This window comes from Schistocerca americana, chromosome 8 (assembly GCF_021461395.2).
Source record: "Schistocerca americana isolate TAMUIC-IGC-003095 chromosome 8, iqSchAmer2.1, whole genome shotgun sequence".
NCBI classification, from domain to species: domain Eukaryota; kingdom Metazoa; phylum Arthropoda; class Insecta; order Orthoptera; family Acrididae; genus Schistocerca; species Schistocerca americana.
This window is the reverse complement of record NC_060126.1, coordinates 394,393,885-394,412,350: the sequence shown is the minus strand read 5'-3', so window position 1 is coordinate 394,412,350 and position 18,466 is coordinate 394,393,885. Positions and strand designations below refer to the sequence as shown.

The window sequence follows — 18,466 nt, the reverse complement described above, 5'->3', positions numbered from 1 at the left end:
TTCCTTTGTTGACTGATTGCATTTCTTCAATATTCTACTAATAAACCAGTCTTCCACCTGCTTTGCCCACCACTAAGCCTCTGTGATCATTCCAGTTCAAGTCCCTACAAAGTGTTACACTCGTGTATTTGTAGGAGTTGGCTGAATCCAACCGTGACCCATTGGTATTATAGTCACAGGAGACTGCATTTTTTTCACTTTGTGAAGTGCCCAATGTTACATTTCTGAACATTTAAACCAAGTTTCCAATCATTGCACCACTTTGAAATCTTATCAACATCTGACTGAGCACGCGCGCGCGCGTGCACGCGTGCCCCCCCCCCCCCCCCCCCCCCCACACACACACACACACACACACACACACACACACACATTGGTCTACCTGGGCCCTTACATAAGTAGTTATTCGGCTTGGCATTGACTGACAAATGTGTTGGACATCCTCCTCAGGGATATTGTGCCAAATTCTGTCAAATTGATGCATTGGATCGTCAAAATCCCAGGCTGGTTGGAGAGCCCTGCCCATAATGCTCCAATTGTTCCCCATTGGGGAGAGATCCGGCAACCTTGCTGGCCAAGGCAGGGTTCAGAAAACACAAAGACAAGCAGTAGGAACTCACCCCATGTGTAATGTAAATCTCAGACAGCTTACCATGAAAGGCAAGCAGATAAGACATAGAATATCTTTATATGTATAACTGTGCTGTAATGGTGCTGCAGATGACAACCAAAGGGATACTGTTACGAAATGCAGTGGCATCCCAGACTGTCGCTCTTGGTTGTTGGGCTGTATGGCAGACAAGAATCAGGATGGTATCCCACTGATGTCCAAATTGTCTCCAGACGTCTTTGCTGGCCATAGAGGCTGAATTCGAAGTGGGACCTCTAACAATTCTACCAATCAATGCCAAGCCAAATAACTGTTTGTAAAAAGGGCCAGAGTTGGACCAACATGTTATTGACTAGCTCAATTTGTGAAGCTCTTGCTTTTGAATAAATCAAACAATTTTTCTGAAATTGTTGTTATTTTTTTGTCTGTACATGTACATAACATCTACCGATTCCTATCCCATTTGGATAATTCCTTCATGATGCGTCTCCTTTTTTTTACTATTTTAAGAGGAATATTTATGGAGCTTATGTCAGACAATACTTCCTTATAGGTAACTGCATAATCTGCAAAAAGTCTGAGGTTATTGTTATTATTGTCCACCAAGTCATTAACATAAAACATGAACAAGTGTCCCAACACACTTCCCTGGGGCACACCTGAAGTTATTTCTACTTCTGATGGTGACTCTCCATCCAGGATAACATGCTGTGACTTCCTTAAATGTTGAGTCGAACACTTTTTGGAAATGAAGAAATTCTGCATCTGCCTGACTACCTTGATCCATAGTTTTCAGTATGTCACATGAGAAAAATGTGGTTCACATTCTGCATGACCAGTATTTTTAGAATTCATGCCAGTTAGCATGGAAGAGATCATTCTATTAGAGGTACCTCATTGTTTGAGTTATACTGAGAGAAAAACTTCAAGGCTGGGAGTTCAGGATCAAATATTATCTCTCGCCTTTTGCTTATTTATAATAACTATCTGAATGGACTTTAACTTATTTAAAATGCAAAAGTCTTGTATGAAGATTGGCTGCATATAAGTCACTGCAACTGAATCAGATAGAGTATTGCAGGTGGCAACGCAGCAACTACCATGTTCCCATGATGGGAAATTTATGCCATATCTCTTTGAATACAAGCTGGAGATTGCACTAAAATTAAGCCATTTCTTTTTGAATGTGTGCTACTGCACAAATAAAATGGACAAAAACATGTTTTGTAGCACTCTCTCTACAGTAACTAGAGACCAGTGTCATGTGCGGAAATGATGGTCAGCCATGATATGATCAACTCAAGAGAAGGGATGGAGTTGTCTGTTTTGGACTGCCCATGCTCTGATGTGAGGTTATCACTTCCAGCACTGAATGCCACATCACCAAGTCAGTAGTTTTCTTTGAATGTGCATCTAATTTATTAAGCAAGTGTAGAGTGTGAAGGACTTTTGAGGAGCACTTGATGTAACAGTTCTGTGGCAGAGTGGTCAAGTACACTGACTGGCAATTTGTTGGCCCTGGTTCAGTTCCTGCTGCTACCATCATTTTATCTGTCACAATTTTAAATGACTGATTGATTGTTGTCGTTGTTGTTATGGTCTTCAGCCCAAAGACTGGTTTGATGCAGCTCTCCATGCTACTCTATTCTGTGCATGCCTCATCTCCGAATAACTATTGCAACTTACATCCCTCTGAATCTGGCTAGCGTATTCATCTCTTGGTCACCCTCTGTGATTTTTACCCTCCATGCTTCCCTTCAACACTAAATTGGTGATCCCTTGATGCGTCAGAATGTGTCTTACCAACCGATCCATTCTTCTAGTCATGATCTACCACAAATTCCTCTTCTCCCGAATTCAATTCAGTAAAGCTTCTATTCTCTTCTTGTCTCAACTATGTATCGTCCATGTTTCACTTCTGTACATGGCTACACTCCATACAAATACTTCCAGAAAGAACTTCCTGACACTTAAATCTATACTCAATGTTAACAAATTTTCTTGCTTGATTAATTATAAAATTTAATTATATTTCAACAGTTCAATTTACATATGTAAAATTAATATATTCATTTTAGTTAATATTACTGCACTTGTAAGTCAAAAGGTTATAGACTACCTCATTGTAGAAAATCAGTAAAATTTTGCACAAGCTGCCATTGCCACTGCTCATTTGACAAGAGAGGTGAAACAAAAACCTAAGAAAAGACAACCTGTTAGTGGTAGGAGATAAACGTCTCTGGGACTGTGAATGAGAGAGCATAAAAGAAAGTAAAAAACTAATGGTTGAATTTAATATTTACACAATTTCATAGTTACAGACATTCTGACAGAGAGCTGCAGGTGCTTGTAACTGAAGTGTAATATGACTAAAGTGTTCAGCTTAAACTTTTCCTGAGTAGTATAATTTCTGTCTTCTGTATGCTAATATTGTATACTTTGACATGTCGCTTGCATGTATAAAGTGACCTTGAAACTTCATTATAAAATGAGGTAAAATTGTCAGTATGCCATTTAGTTGGTATTACCACTACTCCCTGAACGATGTTGGGATTTCTTTTACTCCTCTGGGTATTTTTGTAGACACATCAATTACCAAAGAGTCCAGTCATTCCAGAATGAAATTTTCACTCTGCATGCATATGAAACTTCCTGGCAGATTAAAACTGTTCTGGATCAAGACTCAATTCGGGACCTTTTTCTTTCAATTCGGGACCTTTTTCTTTAATGGGCAAGTGCCCTACCAACAGAGCTACTCAAGTACAACTCACGACCCATCCTCACAGCTTTATTCCTGCCAGTACCTTGTCTCTTACCTTCCAAACTTCACAGAAGTTCTTCTGCAAAACTTGTAAGACTAGCACTCCTAGACAAAAGGATATTGCGGGGACATGATGTAGCCACAGCATCTGTGATGTTTCCAGAAAGAAACTTTCACTTTGGAGCAGAGTGTGTGCCTGTCTGAAACTTCCTGGCAGATTAAAACTTTGTACAAGACTGGTCATGAGTCATGTTGGGTGGCTCAGTTGGTAGAGCACTTGCCTGTGAAAGTTAGAGTTTTGGTCTGCACACAGTTTTAATTGGCCAGAAAGTTCCAGTCCAGTCATTATAAGAAGTTACCAAAATCACTGAAAAATCTAGGGTTATGACGTCGTTGTTGTACATGATGTGGCTATAAAATAATGGGACAGTTACTGTAAAACATTTTATTTCAAATCATACATATTTAGTTATTGTCACCCTCAGCATACTCCCCTCCTTTATCCCTACAACACTTCATGTGAATTTTCCATTGGTGGAAACAGTCATGGAAGTCTTTCTCTGTGAGCTCCTTGATGATGCCCTCTGCTTTTTCGTTTACCGCTTCAACAGACTGAAATCTTGTTCCTTTTAATGCAGATTTAACCTTTTTCTCACCTTTCCTTCTCATCACATCTGGTAAGTCTTCCCTGACACGAGGTTCTGGGTGACTTTTCTGAACTGTACCCCTTTCCCTAAATCTCTCCAGTCCTTTTCCTTCACCCCTCTCCCTTCCCCTTCAACTCTTCTGTCAGAAGAAGGAGCCACTGACTCCAAAAACTTGTAAAAGTTAAATCCTTTTGTGTGTGTGTTTCCCTGCCATCTCTTGGTGAGTAGATTCCTCTTATCTATCCATTTACATTAGATTTGATCTTTGTGAATAAATAGTCATATGGTGCTAGTTAGGCAAATAAGGTGGGCGGTCTTAACATTGGGATGCTGTATTTTGCTAGAAACCTCTTAACAGACGATGAGGTATGAGCTAGTGTATTGTCTTGATACAGAACCCATAATTTGTTCTTCCACAATTCGGGTCTTTTTTTTTCTTCTTCTCTCTCTGATTTGAGCAGTAACCTTAAGGTAGTAATGTTGACTAATCGTTTGACATTCAGGAACCCTGTGAAGATATGCAATTCCCTGAGTACTGGAAAAAAATAAGTCATTGTGTCTTTGAATCTTGATTTGCTCATTCAACCCTTTTTTACTCTTGGTGAAGTTGGGGCATTCCAGTGCATGTGGTGGGGCTTAGTTTCTGCATCATAACTGAAAAACAAAGATTTGTCACGTGTTGTCATTCTTTCCAAGAAATTGGGATCAGTGGTAATCCAAGTGAAAGTACAAACATTTTCACAAACTTCATTTGCTTGATCGTGAGAGTTTTTGGCACCAGTGTCTCGCACACTTTTCTCATGTTAAATTGGATACAAAAAATTTGCCTTATGAATTGTTTGTCAGTTCCTACAGTTCAGCAATCAGATACTCAGTCAACAGTCAGATTGAATCAGACTACCTACTTTTTCGATATTTTCAACTTCTTGGCCATCTTCAAAATGCCTGAACCACAGAAAAACTTGTGTATGTGATAAACTGTCTAGACACACTTCTTTTAGTGACAAATATTTTTCAGTAGCTGTTTTTCCAAGTTTCATATGAAACTTCATGACAGTTTGCAGCTCTGTTATCATTTTTCCAGCAGTACAAAGTAACAGCTCTTACTCAAATGAAGGCCATGTCCACACTGATTTGTCTACAGACATCAGAGATGATGCATTCAACTGAGAAGGCATCATGCTTCACAGCTATTGGCCATTTATCTTTGGCACATGCATACTTACCCTGTGACAGCATCAGTCCCATTATTTTCTTGACTCAATTCCTATACCTTAATTGTATCATACTAAAAATAATTTTGCAGGTGCTGAGTCACAGATAGGCACAACAAGAAGACACTCTCAGTTAAAGCTTTCAGCCATTAAGGCCTCCGTCAACAATAGACACAAACTCACTCACCTACAAGACCAAGCTGATTGTTGGTGTAGCATCTTATGTCACACATTACTCCTGCCAATCTAATCAAACATATACTTTCAAATTGATCACTCTCCCTGCATCATTTCCCGCATTTTTGCTTGTTGATTGCCGCACCTTTCTGGTGTCAAATGATCTTGTATCTCATCATACAAACGCCTCCCCCCCCCCCCCCCCACTCTTTTTCTGTTCTGTCCTAGTTCGCACCCACTAATTCTTCCACCATCCAGTCACATCTGCCATTCCCCTTCTTCACACTTATCTACCCTCAGACCTGCTACCCACAGTAATATACTTTTATTTGCTATTTATTCTTTACTTTGATTCTTGTGACTTCTCGCCATTTTTAGTGAGTTTTCGCCCTTCACTATTGTTGACTCTCTCAGATTTCATCTTGTTCCCCCCTTTTGTGTCCAATTCTTCCTTCTCATGTATTTTCACATGTATTGGGTGTAATTTTGCGAAATTTTCAGATGTAATCCTACATTATTTGCGTAATTTTTCACATTTTTTCCACCACCATGGATCCTTGCTCCTTCCATCTGCATCAGTATAGAAAAGTTTCCGTATCCCTATCCAGATCCCAGTCCCACATACTGTTCCTGCGTTTTTACTTGGCTCATGGAATCCCCCCTAATGGCCTTGCCATCAAATTACCCATCTCTAACTGCTACCACTCTTTCCATAATGACCTCCACCTGTTCAGATTCTGCCAATCCTTAACCCTCACCAACATAGTCCTACAAAACCATATCAACCAAGCGCAAACCTCCGTGCAGTACCTTCTCTCCATCTGCAAAATTCTCCTGCTATGCAATACCAAATTCCTGGAACCCTAAACACACACTGAAACTCTTGCCATGGAGGAACTTGAGCAACATGCACACCACCACCTCAAAACGCTCTCCATCGTGCTCACTTCCTACTCCCGCCTTGGAGTATCACTGTCCACCACCTCTACAACAACCTCCAAACCTCCCCCCACGTCCACTGATAGCTGACAATCCCTGTCTTGCAGACCTGCTACTCTTACCCCACCCTCCAAAACTCACTCCCATCACCACACAGATTCCAGAACCTAAACAGATCCACAACACATTCATGAACGTATCCTCGAGAAGCCTTAGCCCCACAGAAATATCAGTCCTTCCAAAGGCCTCACTTTTTGCCCCACTCCAAAATTCAATCGTGCAGGACTTTTGAAAGACCTTGTCTCCTTCTCCCGGTCCCTATAGTGGAAACACTTTTTCGCCACCAACCCTACCAATCAGTTCAACCAAAGGCCAATATTGAACCTTGCCTACATTCTGTCTTCCAGCCAACTGCGATCCACCCCCGCTGCCCCCATATCACTCCCTCTTAACTTTCCAAAATTTCTTAACCTCAAACCTTGCCACACCATCATTCCCCAAACCCTTCAATGTGCAAACTAACTTACATCTACAGAAAGAACCGCTGTCCACCATCTAAAAACTGATCCCGACCTTATAATCCTACACGTGGACAATGGCTTCACTACTGTTGTTTTGAACTGCAAGGCTTACCTGACGGAAGGACTCCACTAGCTGTTAGATACTTCCACCTAAAAACCTTGCCACAGTGATCCCATTCCAGAAATCCAGCAGGATCTCCAGTCAGTACCCAAATCCTTAGGCCCATCCCAGAACCTCTCCACAGAGTCCACCTTTCTACTCACTCCTACTCCTCCCCGCACTCCCACCTTCTACATGCTTCCTAAAATCCATAAACCTAACCACCCAGGATGCCCCATTGTGGCCAGTTACTGTGCCTCCACTGAGAGAATCTCTGCTCTCATAGACAACACCTTCAACCTACTACCCGGAACCTACCCTCCTATATAAAAGATGCCAACCATTTTCTCCACCAACTCTCCACAGTTCCTGTCCCTTTACCACACAGTGCCCTGCTCGCCACTATTGATGCCACCTCCCTGTGCACTAACATTCCTAATGCCCATGGCCTTATCGCTATTGAACACTACCTTTCCCAATGCCGTAAGGATTCCAAACCAACAACCTCCTTCCTAGTCACCATGACCAACTATATCCTAACCCACAATTACTTCTCCATTGAAGGCATTACCTACAAACAAATCCAGGGTATGGCTATGGGCACCTGCACGGCATCATCCTATGCCAACCTATTCATGGGCCATCTAGAGGAATCCTTCCTAGAAGCCCAGAATCATAAACCCCTCACCTGGTCCACATCGATTGACGACATCTTTGCTATCTGAGTTGAAGGTGAGGACACCCTAACCACAACCCTCCAGGACCTCAACAACTTTCGCCCCAGTTGCATACCTGGTCCTACTCAACCCATCAAGCCACTGTCCTAGATGTGACCTCCACCTCAAAGATGGCTACATCAATATCTCCGGCCATATCAAACCTACTAACCACCAGCAATATCTCAACTTTGACAGCTGCCACCCATTCCATACCCAGAACTCCCTTCGACACAGCCTAGCTACCCTTGGTTGCCACATCTGCAGTGACAAGCAGTCCCTCCCGAAATATGTCGAGTGTCTCACTGAAGCCTTCACTGAGTGTAATTATCCTCCTAACCTTGTGAAAAACAAATCTCCCATGCCTGATGCTTCCAGTCTCCCACCACCTCCCAAAGTCCGGCCACAGAGGAGCCTTCCCCTCGTAACTCAGTACCACTCAGGACTAGAGCAGCTGAATTACATTCTCTGCCAGGGTTACTGCTTCACAGTCTGTGCCATATGGATCCTTCACACCAACACCTGCTGTTCTGAATTGCACAGGTGGGAACTTTCCCTGCAATATGTCCTTTGTTTCTGTAACCCTCTTGGCCTCAACCTTCATCACTCACTGTCCTCACCCATCCAGTCCCATCCCTGTTCCCATTTAGCACTACACAGCTGTCACTCCACCATCACACACAGTCTTTTTATTTCTGTCCTTTTCTGCTACTTCCCCTCCCCTCCCCACCTCTCCCCTACCCTCCAACTAACCTGCAGCACTTCACTGTCCACCACACTCAGCGTACTATCCCTCCCTCTCCCTGCCTCAGCCTCCTCCTCACTCCCACATAGTCGCCCCTCCCATCATGCACTGGTGCTGCTGCTCGCAGTGTGATTTCAGTTGCCTGAGACTGCAGTTTGTGTGTGTGTGTGTGTGTGTGTGTGTGTGTGTGTGTGTGTGTGTGCGCGTGCGTGCATGTGTGCGTGGCATGCGCGTGTGATTAAAAAATAATTTTGTATTAAGAACTGTAATTAGGCAGTATTAGTGATGGTTATTTATCGTTATAATATTGACTCTCTTAAGTATTCTATTCAACTCGGTCTTATTTTGGTCACTTTTAAATAACCTGTTACCCTACAATGGCAAAACAGATACTGTGGTTAAGGTGTTAAGAGACTTTCAATAATTCATAGCTTCAATTCATAGTAACAGATGAAATATACTATATTTATTACCCTGGGAAACAGTTTGTCACGTTAAATTTCTTCCTCAGCTGGACTCGTATATCAACAGAGCACATACTACGTGGTGCACCTCCACCACCTGCCCGTCGGTATGGCCACACCATGGTTGCATATGACAGACACCTGTATGTCTTTGGTGGAGCTGCTGACAGCACTTTACCAAATGATTTGCATTGTTATGATCTGGATACTCAGACATGGTCTGTTGTAATGCCAGCTTCAGATTCACAGGTGTGTAAATTGTACCCTTTTCTGAAGAGCCCTTGATGTAAAATGTCAGTATTGATGGGAAAAATGTGTTTAGTGACGCATTCAATAGACATATTTTTTAAAAAAGACATTAAAAGTGGCTGTGAATTATTTTAAGGGGGTATAATTACTTTGGCATAGCCCTGCACCTGTCCCTCTTCCCTCACCCTCCCTTCTCCCTCCCCTCACCCGCCCTTCTCCCTCCTCACCCTCCCCTCACCCTCCCTTCTCCCTCCTCACCCTCCCCTCACCCTCCCTTCTCCCTCCCCTCACCCGCCCTTCTCCCTCCTCACCCTCCCCTCACCCTCCCTTCTCCCTCCCCTCACCCGCCCTTCTCCCTCCTCACCCTCCCCTCACCCTCCCCTCACCCTCCCTTCTCCCCCCCTCACCCATTCCCTCCACTCCCCCCCCCCCCCCCGCCCCCCCCCTCGCTAGCTCCCACCAGTTCCAACCAGCTCCCGTCTCCCGCAACCCCCCCCGGCATGTCCCCCCTTCCCGCTCGCTGCCCTCCCCCCTTCCCGCTCGCTGCCCCTCTTCCTCCCCCTCCCCCTCTCCATCTCCCTCCTCAATCTCCATCCCCCTCTCCCTGCCCCCCCTCCCCTTTTCTTTTATCTCTGAAACTTTGATTGCTTGAGACTGCAGTCGTGTGTGTGTGTGTGTGTGTGTGTGTGTGTGTGTGTGTTGAGTTTGCTTGAGAGTGTGTTTGTAATCTAATTTTGACAACGGCCTTACTGGCCAAAAGCTATATTCAGGACAGTCTTTTCCTTGTGCCTATCTGCAACTCAGCATCTCCACTATACAGGGTGAGTCACTAACTATTGCCACCTAGAATAACTCCGAAAGTATGATAGTAGCTGAAAAGTTTGTCGGGCAAAAGTTGCATGGGACAACGGGGGCCATAATATGATGATGGTTTTTGTTGCTAGGTGGGGTTTCTTCAGAGATATGTAGGTCAACTTTGCTTTTTTAAATGGGATGCTCTAGTTTGGTACTTATTGTGTGATAGCAGCTATCAAGGCGAATCCAATGATGTGTAACAGTAGGGTCAACAAAGGTCACAAAGGTGGCATGAACATCCATTTACAGAAGGTGTTCTAAGTGATGACCATTGGTATCAATACAGTGTAGCAATCTTCTTAGCATGGATTGAGTGGTATTCCTTATCACTTTGGCACTTATCGAAGCACATGCTCTGAAAATTCTCTCTCGTATATTGTACAAATAGTAAATACTTTCCGAATACATTCCATTGACATGTAAACACCATTCGACGGTTTTGCAAGACAACACTAATAGGAATGGTAAGACTAATATCGTCGAATCAAGTGAATGTGAATGATGTATTCCTTCGAAGAACAAGTTGATGTGCTTCTCATTTACAGAAAATCCCAACGAAATTCAGTGAGCGCTAGAGACTCATATGCTGGAAGATATCCTCAATGTACTCACCCTACACGTAATACATTTAAATATCTGTGTGTTAAATTGAGAACATTTGGATCTTAAATGGATTGGGTGGTTGGTTGGTTTTGGGGAAGGAGACCAGACAGCGTGGTCATTGGTCTCATCGGATTAGGGAAGGATGGGGAAGGAAGTCGGCCGTGCCCTTTCAGAGGAACCATCCCGGCATTTGCCTGGAGTGATTTAGGGAAATCATGGAAAACCTAAATCAGGATGGCCGGACACTGGATTGAACCGTCGTCCTCCCGAATGCAAGTTCAGTGTCGAACCACTGCGCCACCTCACTCGGTCTTAAATGGGTCAGAACCATATCCAGCAAAGTAAAGTTACTAATGAGGAAACGAAATTGGTTCTCTTGCCACTGGCTCGAGATCCTTGTGTTAGTTCATGTCAAATCGCAAGGGAATCTGATATGAGACAAAGTAGTGTTGTTTGTGTTCTGCAGTGCCATAAATATCATCGTTACCATATCAGTCTCTACCAAGAATTAACTGGTACGGATTGTATTCATCGTATTGAATTCTGCCAGTGGGCTCAACTTCAGATTCAGAGGGATGATACATTTATTAATTTGATTTTATTTACTGACTAGGATACATTCACTAACCATGGAAATGTTAATTTGCATAACATGCATTATTGGACAACTGAAAATCCTTGTTGGCTGTGGCAAGTTGCACACCAAACACCGTGGTTGGTGAATGTATCATGTGGGATTCTGGAGGACAGACTTATAGGCCCCTATTTCTTCAAAGGAAATCTTAATGGTAGGACGTGCACCACATTCCTGCAAGAAACATTAGGTCTGTTATTGGAAGAAATACCTTTAGGAACAAGGAACAGAATGCGGTATCAATACGATGGGTGTCCATCACCTTTTTTGTTGATGGCTAGAAATGAATTGCAGAGACAATTCCCAAATCACTGGATTGGTCGCCGAGGAGATGTCGTGGCCAACTTGTTCGCCAGATTTGACGTCTCTGGATTTTTTCTTGTGGAGATTTGTAAAAGACATTGTCTATAAAGACGTTCCAACTACATCTGAAGATACGCAAGAGAGAATTGTAAGAGCATGGGCTTCAATAACTGCTGAAGTGATAAGGAATACCACCCAGTCCATGATAAGATTGCAACACTGTTTTGATACCAATGGTCATCACTTTGAGCACCTGCTGTAAATGGACGTTCATGCCACCTTTGTGACTTTCGTTGACCTTCAAAGACCTTACTGTTCCACATCATTGGATTCATCTCAATAGCTGCTATCAGAAAAAAGTACCAAACTATAGCATCCCATTTAAAAAAAAAAAAAGTTGACCTTCATCTCTCTGAAGTGACCCCACCTAGCAACAAAAAAACCAGTGTCAAATTATGGCCCCCATTATCCCATGCAACTTTTGTCCCGCAAACTTTTCAGCTTGTATCATACTTTTGGAGTTATTCTTGGTGGCAATAGTTAGTGACTCACCCTGTATAGTGAGTATCAACTTTCCTTTTCACAATATTGAAACTTTATATTTTCTTATGTGATGTTCAGATGGTGCTCCGTAGCTCTTAAATATGTAAAAGTGATACGACAAGCTTGCGACAGTCTGGATGTGAATTATTCATGGGTAGTTTAGTGAGTGTTGAGAAAATAAAAAATGAAGCCCAAAATATTATGTTCAGTTCGAATAAATATTTTCATTTAGAGTACAAATTTCTGGTTGTGAATACATAGATGATGAAAACATTTGTAAATGTCAAATATTACAATTAGTCTTATTTTCTGGTGTTGTAGGTTCCTTCGGGACGATTATTCCATGCTGCTGCTGTTATTGGTGATGCGATGTATATTTTTGGAGGAACTGTTGATAATAATGTACGCAGTGGTGAGATGTATAGGTTTCAGGTAAGCACCAAATAATTATCTTATTATGACATCATTATAGATCCCACATTCAGTCTCTTAAAGATATTGACAGAAGATAAGTAATTATGCGCAAAAGATTATTCATTATTTGGTTGTTTTCATACATACTACCTAATTCTTTAGATGTATTGTGAGAAAGTTCAAAATTATATTCACAGAATTCCATAATTGGGATTTATTTTACCCTCTTCAGATGATTACTATTATGTCTTCATCAAAACAGAAGTATTATCCATCCAAACAGATAACAGATGGGGTTTCAACATTCTATTGAGATCTCAACAATCATACAAGCGAATTAAGCTTCAATTTAGCAAATAATATACTCAGTGTAAAGGTGAGCATAGTTGATTCACTTAATCTGTGTAGTATTACTGTTAGAAATCTCACAATCACTGCAGTGTAACTTGGATAATGTTTCCCGTAATTTATCATTCATTGTCTATGTGTTTGAACAAAACTTCAACATCAGAATGCCATGAACAAACAGAAAGGTATTTCATCCTCTCTCACTTGGGAATTTCTTGCTGACAGTTTCAGACTCTTGGTTTAGCACAGTCAAACAATGGGAAGACGGAAATTTTTTTTTAATGATTCCCGAGTTGCTGTCAGTCACCTTACAATAGTCTTCTTCTTCTTCCTCCTTCCTCTTCTAGACATGTTCATCAGAAGTTTTGACAGCACACGGTTAATTAAGACATTTAGATGGGTCATACATTGCATCATACCCCGTACACCAATATTTTTATTAGGCATGGTAGTTACCCTTGAAAGTTGCCAAAAGTTTTTATTTATTGCAGTTGGAAATCTCAATAAACATGTAAATAAGCTTTAACTACAATCCTAAACAATTATGCTAAGCCTTGTACCCATGCTGGTATTACAGATACAAAATAAAAATGTAATACTTTTTGTATGCACTGTGTATTAGGTAAGATTTACACTTAACACTGTCATAATTATATATAAAAACAAAGATGAGGTGACTTACCGAACAAAAGCGCTGGCAGGTCGATAGACACACAAACAAACACAAACACACACACAAAATTCAAGCTTTCGCAACAAACTGTTGCCTCATCAGGAAAGAGGGAAGGAGAGGGGAAGACGAAAGGAAGTGGGTTTTAAGGGAGAGGGTAAGGAGTCATTCCAATCCCGGGAGCGGAAAGACTTACCTTAGGGGGAAAAAAGGACAGGTATACACTCGCACACACGCACATATCCATCCACACATACAGACACAAGCAGACATATTTAAAGACAAAGAGTTTGGGCAGAGATGTCAGTCGAGGCAGAAGTGTAGAGGCAAAGAAGTTGTTGAAAGACAGGTGAGGTATGAGTGGCGGCAACTTGAAATTAGCGGAGATTGAGGCCTGGCGGATGACGAGAAGAGAGGATATACTGAAGGGCAAGTTCCCATCTCCGGAGTTCGGATAGGTTGGTGTTGGTGGGAAGTATCCAGATAACCCGGACGGTGTAACACTGTGCCAAGATGTGCTGGCTGTGCACCAAGGCATGTTTAGCCACAGGGTGATCCTCATTACCAACAAACACTGTCTGCCTGTGTCCATTCATGCGAATGGACAGTTTGTTGCTGGTCATTCCCACATAGAATGCGTCACAGTGTAGGCAGGTCAGTTGGTAGATCACGTGGGTGCTTTCACACGTGGCTCTGCCTCTGATCGTGTACACCTTCCGGGTTACAGGACTGGAGTAGGTGGTGGTGGGAGGGTGCATGGGACAGGTTTTGCATCGGGGGCGGTTACAAGGATAGGAGCCAGAGGGTAGGGAAGGTGGTTTGGGGATTTCATAGGGATGAACTAACAGGCTACGAAGGTTAGGTGGACGGCGGAAAGACACTCTTGGCGGAGTGGGGAGGATTTCATGAAGGATGGATCTCATTTCAGGGCAGGATTTGAGGAAGTCGTATCCCTGCTGGAGAGCCACATTCAGAGTCTGGTCCAGTCCCGGAAAGTATCCTGTCACAAGTGGGGCACTTTTGTGGTTCTTCTGTGGGGGATTCTGGGTTTGAGGGGACGAGGAAGTGGCTCTGGTTATTTGCTTCTGTACCAGGTCGGGAGGGTAGTTGCGGGATGCGAAAGCTGTTTTCAGGTTGTTGGTGTAATGATTCAGGGATTCCGGACTGGAGCAGATTCGTTTGCCACGAAGACCTAGGCTGTAGGGAAGGGACCGTTTGATGTGGAATGGGTGGCAGCTGTCATAATGGAGGTACTGTTGCTTGTTGGTGGGTTTGATGTGGACGGACGTGTGAAGTTGGCCATTGGACAGGTGGAGGTCAACGTCAAGGAAAGTGGCATGGGATTTGGAGTAGGACCAGGTGAAACTGATGGAACCAAAGGAGTTGAGGTTGGAGAGGAAGTTCTGGAGTTCTTCTTCACTGTGAGTCCAGATCATGAAGATCTTAGCCAGCTTCATCCTGACCCACAACTTCTTCACTTTTGAGGGCCAGACATACCAACAATGAAAGGGAACAGCCATGGGCACCAGGATGGCCCCCTCGTACGCCAACCTATTCATGGGTCGCTTAGAGGAAGCCTTCTTGGTTACCCAAGTCTGCCAACCCAAAGTTTGGTACAGATTTATTGATGACATCTTCATGATCTGGACTCACAGTGAAGAAGAACTCCAGAACTTCCTCTCCAACCTCAACTCCTTTGGTTCCATCAGTTTCACCTGGTCCTACTCCAAATCCCATGCCACTTTCCTTGACGTTGACCTCCACCTGTCCAATGGCCAACTTCACACGTCCGTCCACATCAAACCCACCAACAAGCAACAGTACCTCCATTATGACAGCTGCCACCCATTCCACATCAAACGGTCCCTTCCCTACAGCCTAGGTCTTCGTGGCAAACGAATCTGCTCCAGTCCGGAATCCCTGAATCATTACACCAACAACCTGAAAACAGCTTTCGCATCCCGCAACTACCCTCCCGACCTGGTACAGAAGCAAATAACCAGAGCCACTTCCTCGTCCCCTCAAACCCAGAATCCCCCACAGAAGAACCACAAAAGTGCCCCACTTGTGACAGGATACTTTCCGGGACTGGACCAGACTCTGAATGTGGCTCTCCAGCAGGGATACGACTTCCTCAAATCCTGCCCTGAAATGAGATCCATCCTTCATGAAATCCTCCCCACTCCGCCAAGAGTGTCTTTCCGCCGTCCACCTAACCTTCGTAGCCTGTTAGTTCATCCCTATGAAATCCCCAAACCACCTTCCCTACCCTCTGGCTCCTATCCTTGTAACCGCCCCCGATGTAAAACCTGTCCCATGCACCCTCCCACCACCACCTACTCCAGTCCTGTAACCCGGAAGGTGTACACGATCAGAGGCAGAGCCACGTGTGAAAGCACCCACGTGATTTACCAACTGACCTGCCTACACTGTGATGCATTCTATGTGGGAATGACCAGCAACAAACTGTCCATTTGCATGAATGGACACAGGCAGACAGTGTTTGTTGGTAATGAGGATCACCCTGTGGCTAAACATGCCTTGGTGCACAGCCAGCACATCTTGGCACAGTGTTACACCGTCCGGGTTATCTGGATACTTCCCACCAACACCAACCTATCCGAACTCCGGAGATGGGAACTTGCCCTTCAGTATATCCTCTCTTCTCGTCATCCGCCAGGCCTCAATCTCCGCTAATTTCAAGTTGCCGCCACTCATACCTCACCTGTCTTTCAACAACTTCTTTGCCTCTACACTTCTGCCTCGACTGACATCTCTGCCCAAACTCTTTGTCTTTAAATATGTCTGCTTGTGTCTGTATGTGTGGATGGATATGTGCGTGTGTGCGAGTGTATACCTGTCCTTTTTTCCCCCTAAGGTAAGTCTTTCCGCTCCCGGGATTGGAATGACTCCTTACCCTCTCCCTTAAAACCCACTTCCTTTCGTCTTCCCCTCTCCTTCCCTCTTTCCTGATGAGGCAACAGTTTGTTGCGAAAGCTTGAATTTTGTGTGTGTGTTTGTGTTTGTTTGTGTGTCTATCGACCTGCCAGCGCTTTTGTTCGGTGAGTCACCTCATCTTTGTTTTTATATATAATTTTTCCCACGTGGAATGTTTCCTTCCATTATATTGATAACACTGTCATAATGTGCATAAAATATTTCGTTGTGGACAGTAGATGCAAACCTTGCTACGAAAATATAATTTATTTATTTTATGGGTTAGCTGATGAAAGTTTTAGGTCACCGTGTATGAATTAACATTCTTATTATTGTCTGAATTGTTCTGGTTTCTGGCTGTGTGCAATGCATAGTAATTGTGGAAAATTACTAGGCACCTACATTCTCTGGCTAGCAGCAGTGAAAATTTAAAATAAAAATAAAATAATGACATCTAAAAAAAAAAAAAGAAAGATCGTCAGGTACTGCTTCCTGTGGAGTGCATTCTTCATTGAGCTGAACAGATGGAAGTCAGAAAGTGCAAGATCTGGATTGTAGGGTGGATGAGGTAGAACAATGCAATGGATTTTTTGTGATCTCCTCTTGGGTGTGCAGACTTGTGTGAGGCCTTGCGTTGTCATGGGAGAGGAGAAGTTTGTTTGAATTTCTGTGGTGATGAACACACACAAGTCATTTCTTCAGTTTCCTGAGGGTAACACAGCACACTTCGAAGTTGATCATTGCACCATGAGGGAAGACATCAAACAGAATAACCCATTCAGAGTCCAGAGGATCATCGGCATGACTTTCCAGCTGAGGGTGGGGCTTTGAACTTTTTTTTCGTAGGAGAGGTGATGCGGCACCAGTTGATGGCTTGCCGTTTTGTTTCGTAATCTTTGACAATTTTGGGCAGAGTCTTGTCATGATCAGCCTTGTTGGTACTTTATTGCTCTTTATGGTCTTGTGTTAAGTGGCGAGGAACCCATCAGGCACACACCTATGAGTACCCCAACTGGTGGATGAGTGTCAGCTCTGCCAACAGAGATGTCCAGTTGTGCAGTGAGGTGCTTGACTTGACCCATTGATTGCTGCAAATTAGCATGTCTGCACATTCCAACCCTATAGGAGTCACAACTATGTGCAGTTGGTCAGCATGTGGGAGATCGGACAGGTTTCCATGACCTTGTTGCGATGGTGACAGACACCTCGCCCAGTGCCTCACAATACTTCTGTTCACTGCCAGGTCTCTGTAGACATTCTGCAAGCACCTGTCAGTATCAGCGATGCTCTGGTTTTCTGCCAATAGAAACTCAATGGCAGCTCTCTGCTTGGAACACAGCTCGATTACAGGTGCCATTTTGAAGGAAACATAATGCACCATGATCCATTGTGACTTCATGAAGCTATAGGGACCAAAGTAGGAATATTCTGTGATGTCATACAAGTTCCACATTTTTTCAGCTGAAATAGGCCAAGAAAAAAAAAGTGTTGCATTAATTACTGAATGCCCTTCATATTTACGAGAGCGGTTTTTTTTTTAAAGTAAGGTCCATTTGAACATAAGTACCCAACAAAAGGTTATTTCAAAAAAGTAAATTTATTTTCAGAAAGTACATATTTCACTCTATTTTTCAACATAGTTGCCAACTTTGTTGAAACACGTATCATACCTCTCAACCAATTTTAAAATACCCTCTTCATAAAAACTTGCCACCTGCTCCGATAAACAGGAGTTCACTGCTGTTTTCACGTTTTCGTCATTATAATGGTTGCCACTGAGGTGTTCTTTGTAGTTGGACAGATGGTAATCGCTCGTTGCAAGATCAGGACTGTAGGGTGGGTGGTCTAAAACTTCCCAGCCAAAACTGTGTAATAAATCGCGGGTCTGACCTGCAGTGTGAGGTCTTGCATTGTCATGGAGAAGGACAATTTCCTTTCTCAGCAAGCTGCAGCTTCTGTTTTGAATTGCTCTGCATAGCTTTCTCAGGGTTTGGCAGTATGCTTCTGCATTGATAG

At 43.3% G+C, this 18,466-nt stretch overlaps 1 protein-coding gene across 2 annotated transcripts in view; it reads left to right on the top strand.

Moving 5' to 3' along the window:
- LOC124544664 (leucine-zipper-like transcriptional regulator 1) overlaps positions 1 to 18,466 on the top strand; it is a 144,566-nt gene that overhangs the window by 34,280 nt on the left and 91,820 nt on the right. For both annotated transcript variants that reach the window (XM_047123283.1, XM_047123282.1), the window contains exons 7-8: positions 8,942 to 9,143; positions 12,403 to 12,513. In XM_047123283.1, coding sequence (XP_046979239.1) covers positions 8,942 to 9,143; positions 12,403 to 12,513 — 313 coding nt within the window. The remainder of the gene's footprint in view (positions 1 to 8,941; positions 9,144 to 12,402; positions 12,514 to 18,466) is intronic.